The 16373-nt window shown below is 42.7% G+C and overlaps 1 protein-coding gene across 1 annotated transcript; it reads left to right on the forward strand.

Moving 5' to 3' along the window:
* The first annotated feature begins 715 nt into the window (after positions 1–715).
* DGKE (diacylglycerol kinase epsilon) lies at positions 716–16030 on the forward strand. The gene is made up of 11 exons (XM_041409116.1): positions 716–1530; positions 3103–3262; positions 3732–3851; positions 4783–4926; positions 6655–6812; positions 7101–7152; positions 7286–7399; positions 7888–7959; positions 8486–8613; positions 9514–9625; positions 9964–16030. The coding sequence occupies exons 1-11, from the start codon at positions 1085–1087 to the stop codon at positions 10120–10122; spliced, it is 1665 nt and encodes a 554-aa protein (XP_041265050.1). The 5' UTR covers positions 716–1084; the 3' UTR covers positions 10123–16030.
* Positions 16031–16373: the final 343 nt, after the last annotated feature.

Consider the following 16373-nt stretch of genomic DNA (forward strand, 5'->3'; position numbering starts at 1 on the left):
ATTGGACACGTAATGACAGAACGAAATTATGAGGGGAAGGCATTTATGGTTGGGCAATATAGCACAACCATGGGGAGGACAAATACAGGCACAAAGGTGTGACTTGGGGGAACCTCCCTGCTCTCCACAACCACCTGGAATGTTGTAGGGAGGCAGGGATTGGGCTTTTCTGCTGGGCCTACAGAGGACCAGGGAAAGAAATCCCTCAAGCTGAGACAGGGGATTCAGATTGAAGATTATCATCATTGGTGTGGTCAGGCTTTGGGAAGCGCTGCCCAGGGAGGTGGAGTCCTCATGGCTGGAGCTGCTCCAGAGGATCTGGACCTGGCGCTGCGGTTTAGTGGTTACAGTGGCAGTGCCGGTCGGACCGAGTGATCCTAAAGGCCTCTTCCAACTGATGACTCCATCATTCTAGGGCAGAACGAAATTATGGGGGAAAACATTTATGGTTGGGCAATAAAGACACAAACAACGCCATCACTCGGCCCCAAGCCAGCGCGGCCTTCGCCTCGGGTCTGGGCCCGGCGGAGCTGGAGTCGGAGCCGGAGCCGGAGCCGGAGCCGGAGCGCCAGGCACTGTCGCGGCCGCTGAGCGCCGCTGCCGACATCCCGGCTGTCGCGACAGACGGGGGCGGGCGGCGCCCGTGTCCTGGCAACGGCCCCGGGCCGCTTCCGCTTCCGCCGCCCCGCGCATCCCGCGGCGCCGCTCCGAGCCCGCCGTGCGCCCCGGCCCCGGCTCCGCCGGCAGCTCCCGGCCGGGCCGAGGGCCGGAGCTCGCTGTCCGCTCCGCGTGCCCCGCGGAGGGGCCCGGGGCAGCGGCGAGGGGCACACGGGACCGTGCGGCCGCGTCCTCCCGGCGCCGGGGACAGCGGCAGGAGGAGCCCGGGGGCGGCCGGGCAGCGGAGGAGCCCCGGCCGGAACCCTGCCGTCGGCCCGATGTGGCGCAGGTCGGTGCCGAGCGCTGAGGAGGGATTAGGAGATGGTGCGTGAAGCTGCGCCTTGGCTCCCTGAGCGAAGGGGCCGTTCCGGGGCTCGCCCCGCCGCCCGCCCGAGAGGTGCGAGGGCTTAGGCCGGGAGGCGCAGGGATGGAGGGCTCGGGCGATGCCTCCCGGGCCGGGCCCGACTGGCGCCTGGCCGTGTGGACCCTGTGCTCCGTGCTGCTGCCCGTGCTCATCACGGCGTGGTGCAGCTTCCAGCGGTCGCGGCGGCAGCTGCTGATCCGGGACATCTTCCGCAAGAGCAAACACGACTGGCGCTACACGGACCTCTTCGGGCAGCCCTCGTACTGCTGCGTGTGCGCCCAGCACATCCTCCGCGGCGCCTTCTGCGGCTGCTGCGGGCTGCGCGTCTGCGAGGCCTGCCTGAAGAAGGCGGACCAGCGCTTCCTCTGCAAGGAGATCACGATGAGGGGCACCGCGGGAGCCCCCAGCTCCATGCCGCACCACTGGATCAGGGGCAATGTCCCTCTCTGCAGCTGCTGCATGGTCTGCAAACAACAGTGCGGCACGCAGCCCAAGCTCTGCGACTACAGGTACTGCAAGGCGGTCTGACTGCAGGAGCACTACAGTGCCATGGCAGTGTTGTGTTTTCCACAGGGCTGGTGGGAGACCACACCCCAAAAGAGATCCTGCAGTAGTCAGATAAGATACTGTTAGACCAACTTCAAAGAAGCTGAAATTAAAATGGATGCTTGTGAGTCACAGATTAAGTGTGGCGTTGCATCTCACGTCCACTCTCACGTTCTCTTAATTGCATTGCTCCAGCATGATGGGCAGGCTCCTGTATAATTATATGTAAGAGACTCTCATTGTCCAAGGGAGTTTGTATTTCAGGGGATGATATTAGGAAGTTTCTAATGAATTTATTGGTTGTACAGTGGATAGCCTGAGCAGTTTGACTGGCACAGCTTACAGTTCAGAGAACCAAAGTGCATCTCAAAATTGGCATCTGCTCAGTGTAAATAGAGCAAGCAATGTTCTGTAGAGGTTTCAGGTTCATTTTTAAGGACGCTCAAAAAAGCTAAAGAGAAGTATTGTAAGCTACTGCAATATATTGGTAAAGTTTGTGATTAAGAGTGTTTTAAAAATACAATGAACCATTAAATGGATTTGCACTGTCATTAGTAAGGCTGCTTGCAAAGTTGTCAGTGCCAAAATGCAATGGCACGTGCCCCGGTGTGTTACTTGAGCCTACTTAGAGGATCTTTTCAGCCTAGATTTTGCCAGCTTTTCCTTTGTTTCTATATGATGCTGTCAAACTGCCTGGTAAGTAAGCAGAATTACAGAGAAAAAGAGCACATTATCAGAAACAAAACCTTGGCAGTGTGTGTAGGAGAGGGAGGGGCAGGAATTTGGAGGCAAAGGGGAGAGGAAGGAAGAAAAGGAAAGGAGAGAGTATAGGGCAAGTGTCACTGATACTCTAGTTGTGTGTTGGATTAGTCAGGAGGACTCCAAAAATAGCTTTCCCAGCTGCTTAAATCAAGGCTTTGGATGTAGTAAATGAGGATTAACATTCTGCAGAGGCTGGAAGTGGATATTGCAGTATTTCCTCTTGTTCTAGTCTTGTTTTCCAGGACAGCTTTTAGAATAGGTCATACAGCAAAGCAGTTTTGCATAACTAAATCCCATCAGCCTTGTACAGTTCTATGTAACCTTTTAGATTTCAGGCTTAAAGGAGTATTATCAATCTTAAGGAATACATTAATTCATTACTTGTCTCACTGTGTTGAGTTGAGCTTCAGTATTTTATCTGTGCTCTTGAAGGATGGACAGGGGTTCAGGTTCTTTTACAGGCTTTCAGTGTAACTGTGAATATTACAAACAGGAGCATATTTATAGCACCTTTTTTTTTAATTAAAAAGAACTGAATTAATTTAAAACTGTTGGATTTTTTTCCCCGCAGAATTCAAACACTTTCCTAGACCTGCAAGCACATGACCACTTTATATAATTTTCTATAGCCAATACATAAGCTTCCAGGGAATGAAAATATTGCTTATAATGGTGCATGTAAGCATAAGTATTTTGACAAAAGTCTAAAATAAATGAGCCAAATCAATGTGCCTGTTTGAAGATTGTTTTCACGTGTTTTGGTCTTTTTTCAGGTGTGTGTGGTGTCAGTACACTGTGCATGATGAATGCATGGTGGATTGTTTGAGGACTGAGGATTGTACATTTGGAGAATTCAGAGATTTAATTATTCCACCCTACTATTTGTCTGCAATCAACCAGATGCGTAAAGAGAAAAGAACCAACTATGAAAAGGTAATGGCCTGCTGCTTCTTGGGTTTGGGATATACCAAAAAAACCACCAAACAAGCCCACAGACAGACCTTGAAATTTGAACCCAATACATTGTGACAGTAGTAACTGTCAGGTAAATGTTTCAAGATCTATTAAGTACTTGCTGTGTTTATTCAGAGGTGTTTGTCATTTTACTAATGTCATTGTTGAAATATAAGCAGATGTGGATTTTTTTATTCCAAAATACTGAGATTTGTCTACCTTACTTCCTTGAATTTTTGTGAGTTTTTTAGTGCATTGTAGTGTTCATTGTCCTGAGCACTGCAGAATCTTCAGCCTTTATGTGTCAGAAGTATTTGTGTGTTGTCTCCTTCAGACTGACTGGTAACTTTCTCATTTCAGCCCCTGCAGGGGATGGGGCTCAGAGCAGGGCTGTAAGCAATTTCAGATGTGCATGTTTGTGTGACAGGCTGGTTTTTACCTTTTGCAGGTGGGCCCTTACTGCAGGAAACACTGGATGCCAGTAATGGTGCTGGCCAATACTCGTAGTGGAAACAACATGGGTGAAACTTTACTGGGAGAATTTAAAATGCTGCTGAACCCCGTTCAGGTATTTACAGTGCAAAGCCACCATAATAAAACCAAGGTTTGGATCAGAATAGATAGCATCTTGCTTACACATGGCAATAGGGTCTTGTGGAAGATCAGTAAAGAAAACAAATTCATGCAGTTTGTTCTTTTAGCAAGGTACAGCTTCACAGAGAGCAACAAAATGTGCAGAGGCTTCTCCCAGCCCCAAGTTTGTTAGGATTCTAATACCAGTCCATTTTTTTTGCTTACAGTAATACATGCATTCATAATAATTCAGTCAGAAGTATCTGACTTTTGAAACAGTGTACACTTTTTAGAAAGTGTACCATTTAAATCTTCTTTATAGAAAACCTGTATTTGAATCCTCACTTTATTTGTGGAAATGTCAGCCTTGACAGTTTTGCTTTGTGTAGTTGCTTTCCCCTTAAAATCCACTGGGATGGCTCAGGATGTTGCGTAAGGCAGGCAGTTGTTCTTGGATTTCCTGGCTGCACCTTAATACTCTTCCTTTGAAGTTCAAAACCCAGCTGTAAAATACAGCCAAAGAGAAATCACTGTGTTTTTGTTTCAAATGCATCCCAATAAGGCTTTAAAGAATAAACCTCTTTGTGTGCTGAGTATTTTAAAATTACTTTTATCTGAAGCCTTTCATCTTTACAGAATTCATCATCGTGCTTCTCGATACAGACTTTCCAAGGGTTCTGTCAGCTCAGTTTATCAATGCCATTTAATCCTAGGGAGGCAGCTGGTGCTCTGTTGTGAATTTGGGAAACAAATTTGGGAAACAAATTGCTCATGAAAGTCAAGACAACTCATTTGCTAATGTAATATTACAAATGAAGAATCTTTGTTTTGCATTAGAGTTAACTTCTTGAAATTGTTTATCTGTGAGGCAAATCCTGAGTCCTGTTCTGTGAACTTAGAGAATTCCTTATTTTCCTTTTTTCTAGGTTTTTGATCTCAGCAAAATTGCACCTGCTAAAGCTCTCCAGCTCTGCACTTGGCTGCCTTGCAATGCTGTCAGGGTTCTGGTCTGTGGTGGGGATGGCACAGTGGGCTGGGTCCTGGATGCAATTGATGAAATGAAGATAAAGGTATTGTGTTTTAAATTAAAAGGTGAAATGCTTTTTGGTGTTGCCAAAGTTCTATCTCTCATCTCTTACCTGCATTTATTGCCTTCATCTTCCTGAATAGGCTTACAGAGGAATATTTGCATAATTGCTTATTCATATTGGGAAAGGGTATGGGAAATGCATCTTATTATTCCTCGTAGTTCAGGGAAAATATTAACACTTTAGATTTTAAATTATATTGATAGTAGTTCTTTACTGCAAAACAAGGAGAGAACAAGCTGCTGGATATTTTCTGCCTTGTTATTTCCTCTTTGTCTGAACAGATTTATATTGTCCTAAATGGTATTGCTGATATTGGCTAGTGTGCTCTCTCCCAGCACACTCAATCTTTGATAATAACCTCATAATTTTGCCAGCTGTTCTGGTTATGTTGCCAGTGCATGAGTGAGTGCAGCCATTTGCTTCTGCTCCTTGCCATATGTACTGAAGAGTCTGTCTGTCTGCAGCCTTGCCTATTAGCTGCAAGTAGAGGAGAAAAAATTAATTCTGTTTATTGTGGATTTGAAACGGAAGATATTCTCATTTATGGGATGCTCCTAAGAACTCCTTCGAAAATTAAGAATGGAAAATAATTTTAATAAGCTTTAGTGTTTTACCTAATAAACTGTTCCTCTAGTTTTGAAAGAAAGTTTTTATATTAAAGTTTTTTATTGCAGCTTTCTTGTTAATACATAAAATGTTGTAGCTGAAGGCCATGATTACAACTTCATGCATAGTCCAACAACCTCTTTGAGAATTACTGTGTGCTGATAAAGTAGAAATAAAGTACCTATTAAGGTTAATGAATATGAGTATATGGTTGTGTGGTCCTGCACACTTGATATATTGTCCCTCAGTGCTGATACAGTTGATGAAATCTGGGTTTTTCTTTGTTCTGTTCAAATTGAGTCATTGGTGTTAGGTAAACTGTAGAGATTTATCAGCAAAACCTTTTTTCTTATCAGCAGTAGGTTATTTTCTGCCTTCATTTATCTTGACTCTCAAATACAGGTTGATACCTGGCTGATAACCTTTCTGGATAAAACAGTAACCAAAATGCCAGTTTACTACAAGTGCTTTTCACAGCTGAATTGCAGAGGCCATAGTACAGCTGAAATAGTTGTTCACCCTTGTGTGGTCAGGAGAGCCAAGTCTTTGCTGAGGTGGCTGTTCTGAACAGCTCCTGTCACTGTGCTCTGCAGAGCTGATCATCACCTGCTCCATCTGTGGGTGACAGCCTCAGACTGAGACACTGACTTTGCTCCTTTGAGCATCTGTATTTCTGTATGTGCTTGAACACTGGTACTCTGTGCATCTGTTGTTTAGACCTAACCTCACCTCAGTCTTGTAGGAGCCTTTTGGTGTCTTGTTGCAGTTCACAGCCCTGTGTGTTACATCTCTCAGTGTTCATGTCACTTCCCAGATCCAAAGCATCATTCCTGGGAATGAATACTCTGCTCAGTATTCATAGTGTGTTGTTCCCATATTGTGTTTGTATTCTCGTTCCTTCTCACAATGCTTTAACATTTCCTTCCTTCACCTTATGTCTGGGTAAGTAGCTCAATGTGCCACCTGCTCTGCCAGCCCCAGAGCTCTGCTCTGTGTAACAGGCTGCTGGGAATGTGGACTGATCTAACCTGAGCTTTGGGGATGGAAGGGAGACAATGAGTGCTGAAGCAGGAGCTAATATGCAGTGGTTTTGTATCCTAGGGGCAAGAACGATATATTCCACAAGTTGCAATTTTACCTCTGGGAACAGGGAATGACCTGTCTAATACACTGGGCTGGGGTGCAGGTTATGCTGGAGAAGTCCCTGTAGAGCAGATCTTACGAAATGTCATGGAGGCAGATGGAATCAAACTAGACAGGTAAGGAACAGTGAAAAGACAAAATGTATAGAACCAAACACTGCTGTAGCTCTACTGATAGTCCATGGCAGCAGTTTCTTTACATAAACATAAGTATTGCCAGAAGGAACTACAACCTAACTGAGGTCTGAATTTAGACTTTTAGTTGTGCTACAGGGCTTAACTCTTTCATAATTTAACTAAATTTGAGTATTTTGCCTTAATCCCAGTATAGATATGAGATTCCTAACTACAGCTTTGATACTGAGGACTATGTCTCAAGTCTAAGTACCAACTGTTGTTTTTCAGATGGAAGGTTCAAGTCACAAACAAAGGATACTACAACTTAAGGAAACCAAAGGTATGGTTTGCAAGTGTGAATATGAATTCTATGGAATACCTGTATGTAATTTTGTTGTTGTTATCAACTTCCCATTAAACACTCTGAATTTTAAACCTTAATAATGTTTTTTAATGGAAGTTCTGTCTTACAGGTATTCACAATGAACAACTACTTCTCTGTAGGACCTGATGCTCTTATGGCTTTGAATTTCCATGCCCATCGTGAGAAAACTCCCTCTCTGTTTTCCAGCAGAATCATCAATAAGGTGTGTTTGCTAAAGGGACATTTCCTCCTTGGAGTTGTTGATTTGACTTCAGGCTATTTTTAGGTTCACGTTCCTTTACCACTACTTCCTTCTTTCCATTTTAATAAGAGTTTGAATTAACTTCTTAGGGAAGGGGATTCCATGGTAAAACATGTTGGCAAGCCTACTCATGAGTGTTCTGCCTGGCCTGTGCTTGCTTACGAAATTTGCTGTTTGCTCAGTTTTTGCTCAGAATTTCTCATTTGCTTTGAAACTTCATGAGTTAAGTGCTTATTCCCTTTTCAAGTGGAAATCTAGTTTCTTGTGCAAGTTGTAGCTCATCTCATGAGGAAGGCTTAGTTCAAGGATGTGCAAATATATTATGTGTATGTTTTAGATAAGGTTTGCATGGCCCTAACTATACATAAATATTTCAAATAGTCTTCCTATGTATTATCTTTTTCTAAAAATATTTTTTTCTCCCTGTTTTGTTTGGGGTTTTTTTGTAGGCTGTTTATTTTTTTTATGGAACCAAAGACTGCTTAGTACAACAATGTAAAGATCTTAACAAAAAGGTTGAGGTAAGTTTTTTAACTTGCTTATTCTCTGGACAGTCAGTGAAGTGTAAAACCTTACCTTGTGAAAGAAAAGGAGAGAAGCTTTGCTCTTCACAATATTTGCACTTAATGATATTTGTGTGAGGGTGGCTGTGACCTTGGAGTATTTTTGTGGTTCTTTTGCTATCTGCAGCTTACTTCATGGAATTCATGTCTTTGGGCTTACTGAAGATTCCTAATTTTTTTTTTCTTTTACTGGTGTTGACTCAGTTCAATGAGTGCAAGCACTGATATTCAGCTATAATTTGCCATAGCACTCGAGGCTTACATAAGTGAGAGTTCCTTTTTTCTTTTCTCTACTAATAGAAATTTACTATCTGATTTCTTGTGAAATCAGAAGAATTTTTTTCAAAGAAAAAAGAAAACACATTTTCTTAGTGCAGGGCAAATTTTTCTTTAAGTGGAAGCCTATTAAATGCATAAAGTGAATAAGTTCTATTTAAGTACTGAATTTGATCCACAGTAATTAACTTCTGCTTGTCTTTTAAAGCTAGAGTTGGATGGTGAGAGGATTGAGTTGCCCAATTTGGAAGGCATCATTGTGCTGAATATTGGATACTGGGGAGGTGGCTGCAGGCTCTGGGAAGGAATGGGGGATGAACCTTATCCTTTGGCAAGGTACAGAGGGCATTTTTTGCTTTGTTTTTTCCTTTAACAGTTCTTGCAGTGTAAGGAATTCCCTCAGCAGGCTGTGTTTATCTGCAGGCTGGAAGGGTTCCTTGGGACAGGCTATCTCACATTTGTTTATTTTCCTTGAATTGGAGACTTGGTGTAAAGGCATCCTACACATCAAGGGGGTTTTAAGACTTGCTCAAAATGTCTGGCATGACAGACAGCAGAAGCATTGGAGAGGCTCTTAACAGTAAAGTGAGCCTTCAAAAAGTAGAAGGTAGATCCATTTCAGAATCTAAAATACCACATCTCATTAGAGGTTAAAATGGGAAGTAAAAACAAAACATGTCCAAAATTTTGACTCCCGTGTTGGGAGCAATACGAAAGAGAAAAAGAATTTCAAACATTGATTATTCCCTGTTGTGACTTCCTTCTTCAGAAGGCATCTATATAAATATACCCATAGTTTTCTTACAAGGCTTACAGTCCTGAATTTCTAAAAAATACTTGGGCAAGGTACTTTACCCAGACCTAAAAAATTAAGCCATTAAAAAATTTTCCTTTTCATGAATATCTGAGTAAAAAGACAGAATATTGTACAAGTTTATGGAAGAGAAATCCACTGTGAGCCTTAAATGTGCACAATGAGCCTTGGAAAGTCATACATCCATGATTTCCAGAGGCCAGCTCAGTTGTGCTGACTGGTGAATTGCTCCATAGCTGTGGGGATTGATGGCTTTCTTTGCTGTTCAGTGGGATTTGTTCTCCAGCACAAATACATAAATGTATTGGCAGCACAACATTTGTCTTCTGTCTGGGAATAGCAACAAGAGGACGTAATATTTGGGAAGATATGCTGGAGCTCATCAGCATCACTGAAAGAAGTCTCATTTTTTTATTTCATAGACATGATGATGGACTTCTGGAAGTTGTTGGTGTTCATGGTTCTTTCCACTGTGCCCAGATCCAGGTGAAACTGGCAAATCCCGTTCGCCTGGGGCAGGCACACACAGTGAGGGTAAGTGCTGCTTCAGGACCTGTTCTCCTAAATTTTTTTTAACACACAATACAGAATCTCAGGCACTCAGCTGCTTGAATCAGATCTGAAGTTGCTGTTTGCAGTTGAGATGTATATTTCTCTTGCTTAGTTAAAATTTATTATGTTATAATACACAGACCTCTGTTGCTGTGGTTGGTGGCCTGAGTGCCATTCACAGTTTCTCCCTGGCCGGGCTGTGAATGTGTATTGCAGTTGTAAGAGGTGATTTCAGCCCCTTTGAGCTGCTGTGATTGTTTTGCTGTGTTTGGTAGCAGCTGTTTTGATGGCTGTGGTTGTGTTGTTGTGTTTGGCACCAGCTGATCCTGAAGAGCTCCAAGATGCCGATGCAGGTGGATGGGGAGCCCTGGGCGCAGGGGCCCTGCACTGTCACCATCACCCACAAGACCCACGCTCTGATGTTGTACCACTCTGGGGAGCAGACAGATGATGATGATGCCTCCAGCCTGTCAGAGTGACACCAGGGCAGGGAGCAGGTGGATCCAGACCTGGGGATTTTGTGGAATTGGAATTTCACGTGCGGCAGCGAGGAACTTCAGCTCGTTAAAACATCGATGTCTGATCTGGACTGAGGTTTATGAACTAAGGTTCATACTTGTGAATGAACTAGACCTGACAAAAAAGCCATGCTTCTGCACTCTTGGAAACTTTCACAGCTGAATTACTACAACTGGTTTGCTTTTAGGTTGGTGGGGATGCCCTCCAGCCTTTCCAGCTGGAGTGTGTTCCTCTAATGGCTGGGAAGGGACAGATGCTGCAACCCTTCCTTGCTGTGCAGTCAGGTCTTCTGCACATCACAGCACCGTGTTTCAGAGAGATGTTTATACCCTTGCAAAGGGGAACAGCTGGGGGTTTGACCTGCTTCCACCTGCCCCAGAGCAGTTCCAGAGAAGAAAAACCAGACCAAGCAGAATATGGGTTGATGTTCTGACAGCAGCCTGCTCCTGGCTGCCATCTCTGCTTGGGAGCAAGAGAAGTAACTCTATGCACCTGCTTGTGCAGTCATTTCTAATAAGCTTCACTGAGAGAGTAGAGGATCTGGGAGCTCTGGGGAAGGTACTCAACAAGAAAATTGCTTTTGGACCAAAGGTTTCTGGAAATGTTATTTAAGACATGACTTTTTTCAGTGGCTTTGTAAGCCAAAGAGTACCCTGAGGTCTTGAGTCCCCAACATACAATTCAAAATACTTGTACCATGACTTGCACTGATTGATCCTGTAACTTGACTTTGCTTCAGTTCAGTGAGAGACTAATTCTAGTTTTTGTTAATAGCAACATCATAGTTTTTGGGCAGGCTTTTTGGAGGAAAACTTGGACAAAGGAGCATCTTTTTTAGCTGTTTAGAGAGAAGGGTTTAAAAGAAGTAATGATGATTAGCACATGTGGGGTATTTTTAAAAACTTGTTGAAGAATGTGGCTCATAATTACCTGAGAATGATCAGTAGTAAGTCAGTCTGTTAACTTTCAATTCTAAGTGTGGAGGCTGAGAGCTAAGTTTGTATAGGTGACATTTATGTGTATGATTTGATTGTGGGAAAAAAGCATGGAAGCATTTTTTCTGACTGGCTCCTAGGGGGTAAAAGATACCTTGCTGGTTACCCTCATTTCCCTTATGGATATAAAGTGGGGAAAAAGATGAGTGGTTGATCCTGGTAGTGGAGGTTCAGAGCACCTACAGCAGTACACAGGGACTGTCAGCTTGGCGTGTCTGAAGCTTCTCAGGTTAAAAGCTTCTCAGGTGAAAACATCTTCATGGTTAACAAAAGTAAAAGGTCTTATTCCTGTTCTTTTTATTGTAAGAATTTTAAGCCTGCAGCAGGTGAGAACTGAGTTGAGGTTTAAAATATCTCACTGAATAAATTCAGTTTAGTTACTGAAGGTGCTCTTCCAAGTAGGAAGAGAATTTATCCTGTGTAAGCCAAGATTATAAGAAGGTGAGAGCTTTGGTCTGAACTTGGAATGTTGCTGCTTTTGTCATGATCCCCCAGTTTTTAAATTTTTTTTTCTTTATGCTGACTGAAAATGAGACCATTGGGTAAAGTAGGCTGTGTTTCTAGGGTTTTTTAGATGAAACCATTTTTCTGAAATCTGTAAAATGATGTTTGCATTAACAGTGAACAATCTATTTATATTTTAAAATAATTTATTGAAACTTGGCAAAGTCAGTATTTTTAAAACCTTCAACTGTAATCCTCTTTGGAAAGCATTTTTAACTTGATGGTGTTCCTTGTAGAAAGTGTATGTACTAGAACTTCAATACTACTGATTCTCAGTGAATTTATAGCAGTCTGAAAATGTGATTAGAGTGTAATGAACTGTAAAGCAGAAGCCATTTGTAAATTCCATATTCATTAGCCTTGTACACATAACTTTAATTATTTTATTGTATGTAAATATAGATGAAAAATAATAGAAAATATATGTAAAAAGTGTTTAAAATACCCTAAGTATGCTATGCTAGATGAATCCATTACCTTTTTTTTAGTTATGAGCTGCAATTTGTATTAGCTTCAAAAAATCTTACCAGTTAAGTTATTATTTTTTTAATAACTTGTAACTATCAGGACCCTAAAAGTATTTAAGTTCTACACTGTAGTTCTTACCTAACTGTTGTTTACAAACAAATGAGGGATCTCTGGAAAAGCAGGGTATGTGCTCTGAAAAGCAGTATCTGAAATGACACCACTGGCTACTTTTAACTATTCATAATGCAGTTTAGACTTCCCTGAAGTAGATCAGATGACTGTTCAAATTGGTTTATGGCCCAAGAGCCTTTAACTGTTGAAAAACTTTACTCTTTTTACTCCTGACATCTAGAAAAGAAATAATTGATGCCAAGGTTGGAAGTCTCCCTGTGTTCCCACAGGGAATGGGCTTCTCCACCTGTGCCCCAGTGGGGGCTGTGTGCTCCCCACTGCAGCTTGCCATGAGTTCAGTCCAACATGTGTGAAATCCTCTGGAAAGGGTAAATCCATCGTTCCTGCTGGAGAAACAAAGTGAAAGTAGTGTCTAACGGGGTGCTTGTTTGGGAAAACCCCTGCTAAATGATCCTGTTTTTGGAGGTGAAGAAGTTTGTGTCTCACCAATGGACTGTAAGTGATGGCAGCAAATGTGGCCGTGGGGAAGCCTCTTGTGAAACTGTACTCGTGGTTTAGAGAGCATTCTGTGGGGCTGAAGTGTCCATTGTGACTCTGTAGCTGTCATTTGTGTGGCAAAAATGGTCTTGTAAAACATAGTCAGTTAGCCCTGGAGCCTGTGGGAAGCCTTGCTGTTTCCGGCTGTTCTTTGGTTTCAATGTTTCCTCCTTTCTGGTGTGTTGCAAATTGGGTTAAAGCCTGTCTGGAATGACTTCGTGGAGCCGTTTCCAGTTTTAGCCCCAGTTTGGCCTCAGTGGGCTCCCAGATTGTCTGGCAGCAATCAATCAGTGGGCTTGGCTGATTTGTAACAGAGCTGGAGCTGCCCAGAGCTGTGGTGTGCGTGGTGACTGTGAACTGCTCCCTGCTTTCTGAGCGTTGTAGGTGCACAGAGACCCATTTCAAACAGCTCCTCCGTCCACGGAGTTACTCCTTGTAGGCTGGGACCCTGGGAATCCCCACAGCATGTTCTCTGTCTGGGAGAGGGAACTCTGCAGCTGGAGCTCCTGTCGTGCATGGAGAGTTTTCCCTTCTCCCGTTAATCATAAACGTCGGAAGAATAGAAAAAACAATATTTTAAAAAGCCAAATAACAAACTGTTTCTTCTGCCAGTCTGTATTTTATAGCTTTGTGTAAAATGTACAATAACACTGATTGTCAAGCAGTTTGAAGTGAGTTCATGGAGTTTAAGTTGTATTGCTGCATCCAGTAGCAAGTTTGGTCAGTTTCTGATAACTTTCTTTAATGTCGCTTCTCAGTCCTGTGGCAGGCAATACAAAAAGCATAAATCTTCCTGGAGAGCCTTTCTGTGGGTCAGCTCCTTGCCTGGCTCACATTGTACTTCTTCACTCACGTTGAGAGGATGTGCTGGGTATTTTTATGCACAGAACCTCCTGTCAAAGGCTTTGTCAGACAAGGAAATTGGAATGGCTTCACACAGCTGTTCTTGGCCCAGTGACCCACCTGGTTGGCTTTTCCAGTCACCATCACCACTAAAGGTTCCCCAATACCCCTGGCCTGTATTGAAAGTACAATCTTTGTTCTCATTGCTGCTGGGGAGGAACATCCCTTTTCTCCAGTTTCTGAAAACTGATCCTTGAAGGGTTTGGTTTCAGTCTGGCCAATTCCTTCTGGTTCTGTGCTGCATTGCACTGAAGCTTTTACAGTGTGTGTTACTGTATCTCACTAGTTAAATAAAAGGCTTTGCACCTTTAGCTGTGATCAGCACAATGGCATCAATGTTAGAGTAGTTCTGGTTTTTACTTGGCAGCAAATGCTTTTGGTAGAGCAACACTGTAACCCAGTTAGTCTCTGGGGAAGAGCAGGACACTTAAAAATCTACATGTGTTCTAACTGTACTGACTGCTAGCAGTTTTCCTTGTTTTGGAAAATAAAAAAAAAATCAGTTTTCAATTGGAATTAAATTAGACTGTCTTCAAAAATGCTAGGACGTAACTGATTCTTTTGAATGTCAACCACTTAATTAAAAATGCTGGTTTCTTCTGAGAAATGAGAGGTGCTTCTTGAACACAGGCAGCAGAAACCACTTCTTCCTGTGCTAATTAAGAACATTGAGAGAATTTACATATTCTTTATTTCAGCAGTGTTGAGGCCACAGTTCTCAAGCACGACATGATCATGATTTATCATCTAAGAGTGCTGAATACCCAATTCAGGCTTTGGGCATCTCAGGGAGATACTTCAAGCTGGAATAAAGCCACATGCCTTGACTAAACCTGGTTGTGTTGTGCAGACTGACCTTAGCTGATGATCTGGCCCTTAACTGTTCAAAAGTATGAATGTGCTCAAAACTGTACTTTTTAATACTGCCCTGTGTCCTGTGCTGTGTCCCCCTACTGCTGTATGTAATTAATTCTTTGCATTGTTTAATTTGCAACTTGTTTGTAGATTTCAGCATAAAAATAGTTTTCTTTTTAAGATTATGTAGGAACTTACATTGTATATGAGTTTATTGCATTCTGTACCTTCAGGGTGTACATCCCTCAAAAGCCATTTTGTCTGCTACAAACTGCTGTAATCCTTTGAGTACCTCCAGCCATCCTCTCTTTCTAGGATTTTTGTAGTTAAACAGAATGGATTTTTATTTTTGTAGCTTGTAACTTCAGTATGTATAGTAATTGTTTAGTAAGTAGTGATCAGAATACTGTAAAATGTTGCTTTTAAGAGCTGTAACTTTTAATTAGTAATTGCTGCTTACAAGGAAATGTCAGCATGTTAACAGTTTAAAAAATATATTCTTTAGCTACAAATGCTGTGATGCTGCCACATGGGATTTATATTGAGTGTTTGTCTATATGTTATAAAGTGGCACTAAACAAGGAAAATATGAGCCTAAAGTGCAAGAAATAGCTCAAAAAATAGAATTCATAACATTTTAGGCAGTTTTCAATTGAGAAAGGTGACATTTGGGATTCAGTATTTTTTTATTTCCCACAGAGCAGTGAGGAGTGATCCGTGGACTTTTGGCAGATCAGTTGTTTCCTTATGGTGTAGTTGGAGATCTGTATTTAGTGCCCAGATGGGAGCAGACACTGCACCATTCCTGCCCCTCAGAACCCCAGAGCAACCCCAGGGCTTGCAGCTGTACAGGGGGTGAGGCTTGCTTGCCATGAAAGAACCAGTTAGCATGATCTTGGACCTCCAGAATAAATGTTTACATCAAAATTGGCAGTTTTTTCCTTGGCATCAAGCCATGTTTTCAAACCTCAAACTGGTTTTCCTTTGGTTTTGAAGAGAGGGCAGGCTGAAATGGAAGGGTAAGGAGGTAATAATCCCTTAAAAGCCATTGTTATAAAAGCAGAGACGTCTGGTTTTACTTGCTGCAGAGGCAGTGAGTGTGCTTTTGTCTCATACAAATTTGTGATGGTTGGTGCAGTGGTTAGATGGGCACAATGTGTGGTTTGGGCCAGCTTCAGCCTGAGAAGCTGCAGCTTCAGTGGAGCCACAGAGCTGCCCCGTTCTGTGGGTTCTGCACATTATGGGGGAAACTGAAAACTTCACTTGGTTGTACCATGGCCTCTCTCTGTGACTTACACTCCCTAAATTTCTCTGTGGAGAAACATCTGCTCCATGTTCTTCATAAAAATTTGTAAATACAGATTTTTCACAGCACTGGCTCTGTTACTGATTTTCCTAATGCATCTGTTTGTCTTGTTATTTGTACTGTATTTCTCTGTAGATTTAAGGACGTGGATTAAAGTATTTAAACTCAGCTTTTCCTTTTCCTGGCTATGCATAAAAACAAATGTGAGTCTTCAACTCTGCAGCAGCCCCAGGATGAGGATGACTGCCTGGCTCTGGGAGGGCTGCAGCCGCATGAGCTTAGGCTTATTTCTGAGAACAAAGTTGTATTTTGTTTAACTCTGTGGCCGTGCTACTGCCCGAAATTCCTGCTGCAAAATTTGAGCATCTCAAACCTCAACACATGGGAAAAATTCTAGACAGCACAGTAATGTCTCTGGAGGTAAAACTACCACTGGTATCCTGCAAAGATCTCTCAGCAGCTGTTTGCCTGCTCCTGGCTCATTCTGCTCCAGCCCGGGGGGGAGCTGAGG

The sequence above is a fragment of the Onychostruthus taczanowskii genome, unplaced genomic scaffold (genome assembly GCF_017590055.1).
Source record: "Onychostruthus taczanowskii isolate IOZ18803 unplaced genomic scaffold, ASM1759005v1 scaffold30, whole genome shotgun sequence".
In the NCBI taxonomy this organism is placed as follows: Eukaryota; Metazoa; Chordata; class Aves; order Passeriformes; family Passeridae; genus Onychostruthus; species Onychostruthus taczanowskii.

Coding starts and splice junctions, on each gene's coding strand:
- DGKE (XM_041409116.1), top strand. CDS start 1,085: ATGGAGGGCTCGGGCGATGCCTCCCGGGCCGGGCCCGACTGGCGCCTG. Junction 3,852..4,782: donor TGCTGCTGAACCCCGTTCAG/GTATTTACAGTG, acceptor CCTTTTTTCTAG/GTTTTTGATCTCAGCAAAAT. Junction 7,400..7,887: donor CCAGCAGAATCATCAATAAG/GTGTGTTTGCTA, acceptor GTTTTTTTGTAG/GCTGTTTATTTTTTTTATGG.